General features: G+C 44.3%; 1 protein-coding gene across 1 annotated transcript in view; it reads left to right on the top strand.

Annotated features, from left to right (window-relative positions):
- The first annotated feature begins 3,865 nt into the window (after positions 1–3,865).
- Positions 3,866–12,465, top strand: part of LOC124722727 — a 62,109-nt gene continuing 53,509 nt past the window's right edge. The window contains 1 exon segment of the mRNA XM_047247868.1: positions 3,866–4,035. Coding sequence (XP_047103824.1) covers positions 3,866–4,035 — 170 coding nt within the window.

Here is a 12,465-nt window from a genome sequence, read left to right as displayed (position 1 = left end):
CTTGCATCATATCATACTATGGGAAAATTAATTAAATAAAGAAAACAGAATGCTTAGCGGTGTAATTGAATGGTAGATACTATTTTCAGATACTTACAGCTTACTGGGAACACATGTGTAAATACCATTGGAATCAGGGGTGTAGGGGTGGGCCCTCTCGCTTCCCCTCTTTTATCATGGCATGTGATGTTTCCCACAGTGATGCTGCAGAAAATTTTAGCAGAATATGATGTTTGTTATTGTCTTAGTTGTAATATGACACCACAGATAAAAAAAGTGCTGATGCTGATGTTAACGAATTCCTGGCAAGAGCTGGCAGTGCCCTACTATTACCTGGGGTAGTCCATGTGTCACAGTCCTTTGTACTGTGCAGGCTACCATAAATTTTCAAGCACCCTGCTGTACCTATCATTATGCCTGTAACATACTTGTCATATGAGGTGTTGATAGTGTTCAGTGCAAAAATTTATTGCATCCTCAGTGAATTTCCCTTTCCTGAAATTGTACTGCAGGACGCTTGTACCTATTACCTACCTGTGCTCTCCCAGATGGCAGCATTGACTTTCGCGTATACTTTGGCTTTAGCATTTACCAAACCACTTCGTCTGTAACATTCTGATTCGCTTGGGTCGTTGTTTCCCCCTTCTTCTAGTATATTAGTATTTGAGATTTAACACACTTTGGTCACCCATTCCTGCAAAAGACATTCGCTTATATCGTTTAGAAAGCTGTTATGTATGGTACACTTTGCTCCACTAGCTAATCCAAGACTTCTTACTTAATTCTATCAGTTCTGACGCTTTCATCTTCATTAAGTTCTTTATTGCCAGCCTCATTTCCTCCTGGGCAAATAGTATCACGACACAGCTTTTAACATGTTCGTGTAGTAATGCAGAGCGAAGTTGCTGAATATACTCAGTGTCTTCTATCTTCGTATCTTCCAGCAAAAGAGTTCTGAGTGGGTAGTGCACTGCTATCTCCGGGTCTATCGTCTTGTGCCCTCAGGTCGTCTCAGTAATGGCTGATCGAACATGTGTGGAGAAGTTACCATTTGGTCACTAACGTAGCCTCCCGTTATTCTACTCTTGTTTTGTGTAGTCATTCGTTACATTGTTTTTCGATTGATCGATAGAATCTGAGCCTTTATTATCTTTCTGTTTCTCCTATGGAACTCTGGTAGTATCTTCTCGCCTGTCTCGCTCTCAGTCTTATATACCAAAGCGCAAAATCCACAGAACTTCAAACCCTTCTGCCTTCCAAACAAATGTTGGGAATGTCTTCCCTTGTGACGTCTGCAACGCTCCCACCAAACCGTCGGCTTTGGTATCAACATCACATCAACTTACTTGCAGTGGTTTTATCTTGATTTCTGCCTTTAAAAACTCCCAGTTCGCTTTGCGTAGATTGTGTAGTTGCCGATACTGGGTGTTAGCTTCTGAGTCATTATCATCGTATGCATTGTGAAGTAAATGTGATTATGATCGCTTGCTGTAAATATTTATGTGCAGAGTAAAGCGACGAATGAAAATTTGAACTGAGGCGCTCCATAGATGATTGAGAAGTAAAGAAGTCTCTGGAACCATTTACTTTCATTTGGGATTACAATGTCATCACTGACTCTCGAATTTCCCACACTTGCGCTACTTTAGTATGCAGGCAAATTGAGAGGCTTTCTTCATTTTATGAAGGCCAAATTATTATATGAGGGAGCAGATTTTGCACCTCACATGATGCTAAAGCAGTACTAATACACCGAATCCACAGATATAGTCATTTAACAAAACGAGATAATTTGCCCACCGGTAGGAGAGAATGGACACAGAAAAGGAAGGTGTGTGTGTGTCATGTCAAACCAACGAGATGGCCGCAGAGGCTGGAACACGGCCGGAACCCCAAAGGAAGTTGTTTATGTCATGTCAAACTAACGAGATGGCCGCAGAGGCTGGAACACGGCAGACCCCCTTTGTCGGCTGGCACTTCTGGCCAGCCGGCCAGGGTGGCCGAGTGGTTCTAGGCACTACAGTTCGGAACCGCGCGACCGCTACGGTCGCAGGTTCGAATTCTGCTTCGGGCATGGATGTGTGTGATGTCCTTAGATTAGTTAGGTTTAAGTAGTTCTAAGTTCCAGGGGGCTGATGACCTCAGAAGTTAAGTACCATAGTGATCAGAGTCATTTTGAACTTCAGGCCACCAAAGAGCTTGGGAGAGGCTGGGCCATCACATCAAGTAGTGAGAAGGAGCTATATGCGAAAGAGAGAAAGACGACTTCGCGCCACAGTGGAAAATTTGCGGACGACTGTGACGGGATTGGTGCAGAGCTCGTAGAGATACATATTAAAAGAGTGGCGGCAACAGTAACCGCGGGAGAATTCTGTGTCGCGGTTGGGTACAAACGCGCAAGGATACATGGAAGTCTGTGTCGCGATTGGCTACCAACGCGCACGGATCCATGCGGCGGAGATGGGCCAAGTTTGCAAAAATCTCAATGAGGGCTCTCGGGTCGGGACTGAACTGTAGCTGTCGCGGTGTCGGGCTGCCCGGCTTGGAGAGCGTGAAGAGCAGTTGGTTGGAGATATTACCAGCATTGAGTCCAGTGGTTACCCTCCAAGTCTGAAAGTGTAGAGCATACTACTCCACGCACGTAGCATTATCTGAGGAGAGAAACAGATTTGTACTAACTTGTGGTGTTCATGTGCAACCTGAAGTGTACCTTTGCTACCACGCACTTGAGTCGACTAACTACTCTTGGCGTATGTGCAAGTAGCTTGAGTATTGACTCGTGACGGACTCCGCAACAGAACACTTACATACAGGTGTTTACGGACGCAAATCTCGTCCATGTTTGAGATTAAAGCCAAGCTCGCTCACGGGAAAGACGGCATCACGACGTTGGCTGGGCCGACCGTCGTAATCATCACCGAGAATTACGATGATATTAGCAATCATCAGTCAAAGTAGGGCTCTGTAATTCTAAATGAGTTCGTGTTACACTAGCTCTTTGACTGGCGCTCTCTGAGTCTGTGTCCGTTCAGGCAGAACTTCCCTAGAGTGACTTGTGGGTTCAGTGTTGACTTAAGGAGTTAGGAAAAGAGGATACATTGTGCCAATGATAAGCTAGTTAGATTAGCGAGTGTATTGGATTGTCATGTTAGGCTAAAGATGTGGCTCATCCTGTTTTCTGAATAAATCTTAATTTGTTATCATATGCTAATCACTGCGTTATTGATTCTGTAGCTAGTAATCACCATAGTTTTGTTTAATAATTAGAGTGTAATGATGATTTCGATGCAAACAGTACTGGGGGCATATCCGCGCGTTTAAACACAGCCAAATTAAGTCAGATAGCAACTCAAAGTCGCCTAGGAGACTACTAGTAGATATTTTTCAATACATCGATAATTTTACAATAAAACCCCTCATACGTTGCAAGTGGCGATTCAGCCAGGATTGAGCAAAAAATAGGAATCTTCTGACATTTTGTGTAAGGACAAACAGATCTCAGAGTGCGTAATTAAATATGTAAATGTGTGGAACAGAACTAGTTGCTTTAAATACTCCAGCGGCATCTGTATTAATGAATGATACGTCTTTTCTTTCAGGGTTTGTATTGTAGAAGTAAGTTTCGCCATCATTGGTATTGTGCATAACGGCGTTATAATAACTCGTTGATATTGTTGTGGTTTGTGTTGCTGTTGTTTTTGTGTTGCTGTTGTTGTGTTTAATTTATTTCATGTGGTGTATGAAGATTAAAGTAGACTGTATATGTTTTGCGTAGGGTAATTAATTTGTGACGTAGATGATAACGCGAAGCAAGGTTAGAGAGAAGAGCAAGGGAGTAGTAGCCGTATACCCAGTTACTGTTACCATGACGGAACAAAGAGGAGAGCGGGAAGGAATGGGAGATGAAATTGACAGTGAACTGCTTAAGATAGGAGAGAACGGCGAATACAATGAGTTCGTGGGGTGTCCGTCGGTGATCGACGAGTCAACACAGCAGCATCTTGAGCCGGAAACATTAGTGCCGGAATTTGGGACGTTGTATCAGTAGACCAGAAATGTACCGAGCCAATGAACCAGTCCTAAGGACATGTACAGACGGACGGTATCAGAGAATGATAGATGGGACCAAAGAGAAGGGCGTTTCTCACCTGTTAATTTAGAGGGGACGAGAAATGACCAGACCCTAGAGCAAAATAGTGGGATGGCGTGCATTTTAAGTTACCTAAACAAACTAGTGAACAAAGCAGATAAAACTCACAGTGAATTGGCCAAAACACGTATCGAATTGCAAACGAAGATGGAAGGTATCCAAAATCAAATTAAAAGTTACCGTATGGAAATGGAAACGGAAGTTGCGAAAGCGCAAAAAGGGGCGCAAGAAGCTAAAATAATAGTGCATAATGCAAAACAAATTGCACAAGAGATTAGGTCGGAGACTCTCACGACTACCAAAGTAGGCAAATTAGTACTGACCAAATTGAACACACGTATTCCGGAATTAGAGGACGAGAAGACACATACATCGGAATTATCTGCCGAAATTCAGGAAGCTAAACACAAAGAAATAGAGGAAAGTTTAGTGGAGAGGCTGCGACTTCTCTTACAAAGAAAAGACGCGCCCACCGGATCACGGGCAGAAGCACAAAAACAAAGCGAGGACTGGCGCGACACTAATGCTGACGTTGAATCGCCAAACAGAGAGAACGATCAACCATCAACACGGGTAAATACAGAGCTAGGCGAAGAATCAAGGTTAAGACAAACACCAACACGGGCGTGGGCGCATGCACGTACACAAGAGCCCGTACATATGCACACAGACGGTAGGCGGTGCGAAGGTAGTACGCGACCGATGTCGGTACCGAGTTGGAGTGAAACGACATCACAAGGCACCGTATCTTGTACGGGAAGCCGGCAGACAGTCGAAATGAATAGAGAGCCAGTGACGCAGCCAGTTTCCAACTGCATACCACTGCGACGCTGTGACTCCCACGTTACACATGCGAGCTCGCCACACCCGATTAGCTGCGAAAGGAAAGAAGTAGAAAACATATTCAATCACGAACAGTATCTCACGATCCCTTAATTCCATCACTTCAAGGAGGAAGGCAATGTGTTCCATCCTCGAAGCTTCATGGAAAAATTCACGGAAGCAATACCGCCGTATTGGCCGGAGCAAAAGAAAATGGACTTCGTATGTGCACACTTAGAAGAGATGGTCGCAGAAACCATGATAAAGAGAGCACAATCGTGCAAAACATATGAGGAATTTCGTAGTGCTTTCTTGAATCGGTTCTGATCTAGAGTAACACAGGATAGAATCAAGCAAGAGCTGATGATGCTAAGAGACATGGACGGGTCAGGTTTTAAGAGCGCGATAAAATTCTTTGATCAAATGGTAAAGAGAAATTTAGACATGCCTTGCAGTGGCAGTGAGATAATCCGCTTATTTTTTATGAAGCTGCCGCCAGCGTACCAACAGGTTCTTGTAGGTTAATGTGGAAATGACAACGAGGGTTTTCGAGCGATATTACGAGAGGTAGAATTTGTAATAACGCAAGAACAGACAAAGATGAGGCTAAAACAGAAGGAGAATAGCGGTGAGCAGTAGCAAAGTGACTATCCACAGAACAGTCCAGGATATAAAAGGCACCGTGGCCCAAATAATTGGCGCAGTAACGACAATAGACAGCAGTTTAACGGGCAGATGTTTAACAGACAAAATGGGTAAAACTGGAATTGGAACAGTAACCGGAGATACCATATCCAGCACCGGAACAATACGTATAATAGTCAAAACGAACAAATCGGAAATTGGAACGGTAACCGTGAACACGGGAACCACTTCCAAAATGATTACCCACCGCACCGAGCTCAAGAGAGCGCAGAGCGCCAAACCCAGGACAAGCGCAACAGCAAAATAGCACACACACTTGACAAATACCGACAGCAGATCTGACCACCCCCCTTCCCGAATACCAAGTTTGTAGTAGCCACATTAGAATGCTTGACTACGAGGATGCAGGAGATATACTAATGGAAGAAGCGGGAAACAGACAAAAGCGTGATTTATACCCAATAGTGGAGGTAATAATCGGGAACGTGAAAGTCAGTGCGATCCTGGACAGTGGCAGTCAAAAAATGGTTGAAATGGCTCTGAGCACTGTGGGACCTAACTTCTGAGGTCATAAGTCCCCTACAACTTAGAACTAATTAAACCTAATTAACCTAAGGACATCACACACATCCATGCCCGAGGCAGGATTCAAACCTGCGACCGTAGTGGTCGCGCGGTTCCAGACTTTAGCGCCTAGAACCGCTCGGCCACTCTGGCCGGCAGTGGCAGTCAGCTATCTGTTATCTCAGAGCAGCTGTGTAAATCATGTGGCGCATGTACACTTGTGAGCAAAACAATTGGGTCACCCCCGAATACAACCAACATAACGTATCTGTGTTGCAGGTCCTCTACACACTAAAACCCCGGGGGGGAGGGGGGGGAGGGGTACAGTCGTTTGACTACACGCAATGGGTAGTGCAAGAGACTACTAGAGACCAAAGGTCTTTATGGCAATCAGTCTATGCATCAACTAATATCGTCATACAAAACATATTAAAAAACACGTTCTTAGTGATGAGACACCCCATAACACTCATAAACTAACCTTAATTACAACAAGTGACATTCCAAAAGTTCTGAGAAATCGGATTATTTTACATATATCGTACAGTAATCATTAGTCAAAATTACATACTTGGAGTTACAAGGCTGTACGGCAATTGGAAAAAAGTTTTTCGCTCTCGAAAAGTTTTCCATTCACGTGCTGAAAGTTGCTTAACGGCGAGTGGCTCTGGAAACTGGATACAGGACGAACCAGTAAAAAAAACGCGACTAAAGGCAACACGCACTCTACGGAAATCTCAACATTAACAGCGAATCAACAGTAATATCATTGTTCTCGTAACACATCAACAGCTACGTGTTCACAAACTTGAACTTTAAATGACATGACCAACATCGTCGTTCTGGACCTGGATTCAAACCCAGCACCTATAGCCATTGCTAACTGACCTAAGCTTTGTTTGTGCCTCATTGAGACCCGATCACTAGGCATAAAGAGACGTGAAGTATAGACGTTTGCACCAGTATCAGTTATCAGTTCAGATCCCGAAAATAAATGATGAAAATGTTTGTACTGAACTAGGAATCCTGTCATAACAGTTACCTTCCTGGGAACTACCCACAACGACGTTTAATGTGGTGCCATTCACAAGGGACAATGTATGCTCATGTTTAAAATTGAAATGCCATCATGTAAAGCTTGTGACAGGAATGCGAACCCAGCACCTAATAGGATTGTTAACGAATTACGTAAAATCAGAAGTTAAATATCAAATGTTTTCACCAACAGCGCGATGTTGTAACCTTAAATGACGATAGAATCGTTTTTGCCTGATTGGGGTTCGAACCCAGCATCTAGTGCCGTCGTTTTATAGCCGGGAACAGACGATAAATAGGTATTGTTGGTTTACCAGTAGCGAAATGTGCGCATGTTTAGCTAGACATCAGGCGAAGAAAAGTTCTGTGCTGAATCGAATTCAAACCCCGCACACGTGGTCATGAAGACACTTTAACTATCAAATTCTTTTCCAATAATAGCTAGGAGTAGCATGTTTGTACTTTCAGTGATGTGATGGAAAATACTCTGCTGGCTAGAAGTTGAATCCACAACATATCGTCGATGGTGATCACAACGAACACAACGTCAAACCCAAATCCGTTTTCGCCAGGAGGATGGAGAGGAATGTTTGAACTTGAAACGATGTATGGAAAGGTTTGATCTTGTAATGTTGTGATAAAAAGCTCATCATGTGGCTGTGAGTTGGAACGAACACGTTACAGCTGACAACGCACGAATAGACGTTGAAAATGGAACTATTTTTCTGTAGTATTTCGGAGTGCACATGCTAGGGCTTGAAATGAAATAATGAATGTTTTGTGCTGATCAGGATTCGAAACCAGATAGGTGCCTTTCGAGGCGGCCTAGAAGAGTTTGCAATCTTTGGGGAACACAGTGAAATCGAATTCGAATCCCAGTCCAGCAGCACAATTTTCAACGTCTCAGATTCAAATAAAGTAAGAGCCTTGTGAACTTACATGGCCATTGGTTCATTATATGAAATACGTTTTCTAGTTTACGACGGCTTGCTGGTGACAGAATCTCTGCCTTCCGGGGTTTCTCCATCTGTCACAGCTCAAACGAATGCCGCTCTGCCCCAGTCGGCAGCGAAAGGATGTTATCTTTACTGCGGATATTGAACTACGGAGCTTACTGGCGTTCTGCACTTGGCGTTACTAGGGGTGAAGGAGAGTTACTTGTGTGTGTTAAAAATCTACGATCACGTGAGATGTGAACCTACACGTTTTACACATCAATACAAGATTAATCCACCAGACCACAGAACCCCCTGCCAAGCATATAATTATGAACTGCAGAGTATTCATTTAGATGTAGATGCAGATGTCAAGGGACGGGTAACAGGAAGGAGAGCGGGATCTGGGAATGGATAGTGTGGTGTCACCGCCAGACACCACACTTGCTAGGTGGTAACTTAAATCGGCCGCGGTCCATTTAGTACATGTCGGACCCGCGTGTCGCCACTGTGTAATCGCAGACCTAGCGCCACCACAAGGCAGGTCTCGTGATACGAACAAGCACTCGGCCCAGTTGTACGGACGACCTAGCTAGCGACTAGATGTACGAAGCCTTTCTCTCTCATTAGCCGAGAGACAGAATAGCCTTCAGCTAAGTTAATGGCTACGAACTAGCAAGGCGCATTAGCCTTACAGTGATTGTAATTAAAGTCTCCTGTGTATCGTCAAGAGCGATGTACCACAATGATTGATTAAAGATAAGTATTAATCCAGCTACGTACTTTTCTTCATAGCATTAATTACGTAGCCTGTTCCAGTACTTCACGCCCGTCTGCGTTAGTCTAGCGTGCATTTTCAGCCACCTCGATCTACAAGGTGTTGGCCCAGCTGCCGACACATCAGATAGAAGTGCAGAAGTGCAAAATATAAGCGTGAAATGCTTGCAAAGTATTGCTTACTTAGATGTGTGCCACAGTTAGTTTTATCTTAGGATCGAGAGATAAGGAAGGACTGTTTTCAGAACGAAGAATGGGTTATAGGGAAGGGGAGATCAAAGAATACGGTTTCATAGGTGTTCAGAGGAATGATAGAGAGTAAAGACAGCAGAAATTAAGAGAGAAAATATAGCGTCAATGGAAACCGCTAGATTTGTTTATAAAGGTTTTGGGGAATGGAGTAGAAGGGCACTTGCGGCGATAGTGTCTGAGAGAGAGAGTGAGAGAGAGAATATTAACAACGAGTAAACATAATACGAAATCGTTTGCGTATTGTGTGGAGGGCGGAGGGTGTATTCATGGATGGAGGGGAAGAGAGAGATGTATTTGAAATAACAAAAACTACTGTGACAGAGTCCATCTACGCTGATTAGTTTGTAAGTATCTAGACAGGATACAAATGAAAACAAAATAGAATATTTAACAAACTGTATATTCAAAAGAAACCCACTTGAATTAAAAAGGCAACTCAAAGGAGAACTAACCCATATTGTATCTTTTCTGTTGCCACGCGATCTTCCACTAGCTCCCAGTGAGGAAAAATGACGAAAAAGAAGACATAACAAAACATCTTAAGGACTCTAATATTTTATCAAGAACCCTTCATTATTTTGTACTTCTGTCATGCGTCTTGGCATAGAATGCTTAAGACGTCGGACCTAACAGCGTGAAGAAGCAACTTCCTCCCAGGCTTCCAGGACGCAGTCCCAAAGAGCGTCCGCAGTAGTTGGTTGGTTTCGTGGCCAGTTCTCTGTTAATGTTCTGGCGGCCTCAGCCCACATGTTTTCCATGGGGTTCATATCAGCCGCCCGTGGCGGCCAGTCCATGATGTTGACGCCAATCGTGGAGAGCCGCTACTGAACAAATGCAGACTTGTGAATGGGAGAATGGTCCTCTTGCAATGTGACGTCCCCTTCTGCGTACAGCATTCGCACTGACGGAAGCATCACATTTTCCAATATGTGGGCATACTGCACGCTGTCCAGAGTTCCTTCTATCCTGTGAAGATTCCCACCCCTCTCGCAGAAATCCAACCCCAGTAGGTAACAGATAGCCGGCCACTTCTTCTCGTCGTGGTTACATACTCGCGTCGATGGCGATTCCCTTGCGGCCTGTAAACGATTCGTGGACCGTCGTTACTGGTTGAAAACACCTTCTCATCAGTGAAAATGACGTTGTCCCACTACGCCCTCAGATGGAGCTCCGCAAACGCTAACCGGTATAAAACGTTGTCTTCGCTGAGCTCTTGTTTCACGGCGGATCGTCGTGCATGCAGTCCAGCGTCCGTCAGCCTTCGGCGAATCGTGTCACTAGAGCCGGGGAAGTTGGCCTCCCGCCGAAACTGCTTCGCGTTCAGAAAGGGATTTTCGCTGCTCCTAGACACTAGGTCCCTGTCTTCCTGCTGTGAGTTCACTCTCTTCCTGCCTGAGCCAGGAGCCCTGTTGGTGGTGCCTCTTTCAAGGCAGATCCTCCACCATCTCGTTGCAGTGGTATGTGGTACGGCATACCGTCTGTCAGCTTCTCTGATGGAACATCCTTCTTCTTCAATGAGAGCGACGACTCTATCTCGAATAGACCTTTCCCAGTGAGCCATTACGGCAGACAGCCTGATGGTATTTCTGCTTGCCGCTCTTATACTGATACGAGGAGAGGAGGTAAACATATTTACGTCAAACGGAGCGGCAGAGGCAGAGGCATGCGGCGCAGCCGTGCTGGCTCATCCCGGGCTGTTGGTCCACCAACGCCACCGCCAGCTCGCTCCCTTCCGTCTCGCCTCGACCTGCCTGGCTGGCCCGTAGTTCGCGAGCCGCGGCTAGTACAGACCCGGGCCGCAAGGCCACGATCACCCCTAACCTACCCAAGTCTGTAGTGTAAACTAACGCAGCTACAGCTATTATGCTATAACATGTGCAGGCACACCTACAGTTGACGAGTCATTCAAGTATTTGACGAACAATATGTTCAAAAATACATTCATTTTAAACATAGCTACCACAACATATTTCACCTAGCTAGCAATAGCATCATGCAGGAAACTATTCTTTCTTGTAAGCGCTCTGCATTAGATGTAGCCTTAAGAAAATTTGTATTCAACCACGACAACTAAGCGGAATGTAAAAGTAAAGAGGTTTGGCGGCAGCTTCTCCAAATAATAGTATATACTTAGTATATAACACACGTTTTGTGCACTTATAACATGTACTCAGTGTCTATGAAACGATACGTGCTGCACGACGGAAATTACTTTCTGCTGAGACACTTCATTTACATCTCAATGATACACGACTACTAGAGAACATTGCTCTTTACGGCAGTCAATCCACATGTAAATTAACACCATGATATCGCAGATATTAGGCAGCACGTTAATAGGGATGGGAAAGGCCTTAAGGTTTGCAACTAAACATGCTACTCCTAGCTACTACTGAATAAGAATTTGATTATTAATGTGTCTTCATAACCATGTGTGCGGCGTTCGACTCTCAGTCAGCATAGACATTTTCGTCGCCTTATTTCTAGTTACACATGCGCACATCTCGCTAATGGTGGACCAACATTGAACATTTCTCGTCTGTTCCTGGTTTCCTGGCTAGACAACGACTGCGGTAGACCCCGGGTTCGAATCCCGGTCAGGCAATACAACTTCAGTCGTCATTTAGGTTCCAACCTCACTACTGGTGACAAAATTTGATATCTACATGCTGATTTTACGTACTTATTCAGCAATCCGATTAGGTGCTGGGTTCGCATCCTTGTCACCAGCATTACATGATATCATTTCAGTTTTAAACGTGTGCATCCTTTGTTCCTTGACAATGCAACAATATACAACGTCTTTCGAGTTTAATTACCAAGAAGGTAATTGTCATGTTAGGGTTCCTGGTTTCTTACAAACATTATCGTCATTTACGTTCAATTTGAGAATTGATAACTGATACTGGTGCAAACGTCAATATTTGACGTCTCTTTCTGCCAAGTGATCGAGTCTCGATAAGGCACAAAGCTTTGCTTGGTTAACAATGGCTTTACATTTTGGGTTTGCATCCGGATCCAGAACGAAGACGTTGGTCATGTCATTTAAAGTACAACTTTGTGTACAAGTAACTGTTGATGAGTAATGTGAACAGTGATATTACTTGTGATTTGCTGTTAATGTTGGGATTTCCGTAGAGTGCCTGCCGCCGATAAACACGTTTTCTTGTAACTGCTTAGTATTACATAAAGTTGATGCGAAACCACTCCCCGTTGAATGTTGAACGACGTTCAGCTTGTGTTGGGTAAACCTTTTAGACAGCAAAGAGCTTGTTTCCAATTGCC

Source organism: Schistocerca piceifrons, chromosome X, assembly GCF_021461385.2.
Source record: "Schistocerca piceifrons isolate TAMUIC-IGC-003096 chromosome X, iqSchPice1.1, whole genome shotgun sequence".
Lineage (NCBI taxonomy): Eukaryota > Metazoa > Arthropoda > Insecta > Orthoptera > Acrididae > Schistocerca > Schistocerca piceifrons.
This window is presented reverse-complemented; position numbering and strand designations above follow the sequence as displayed.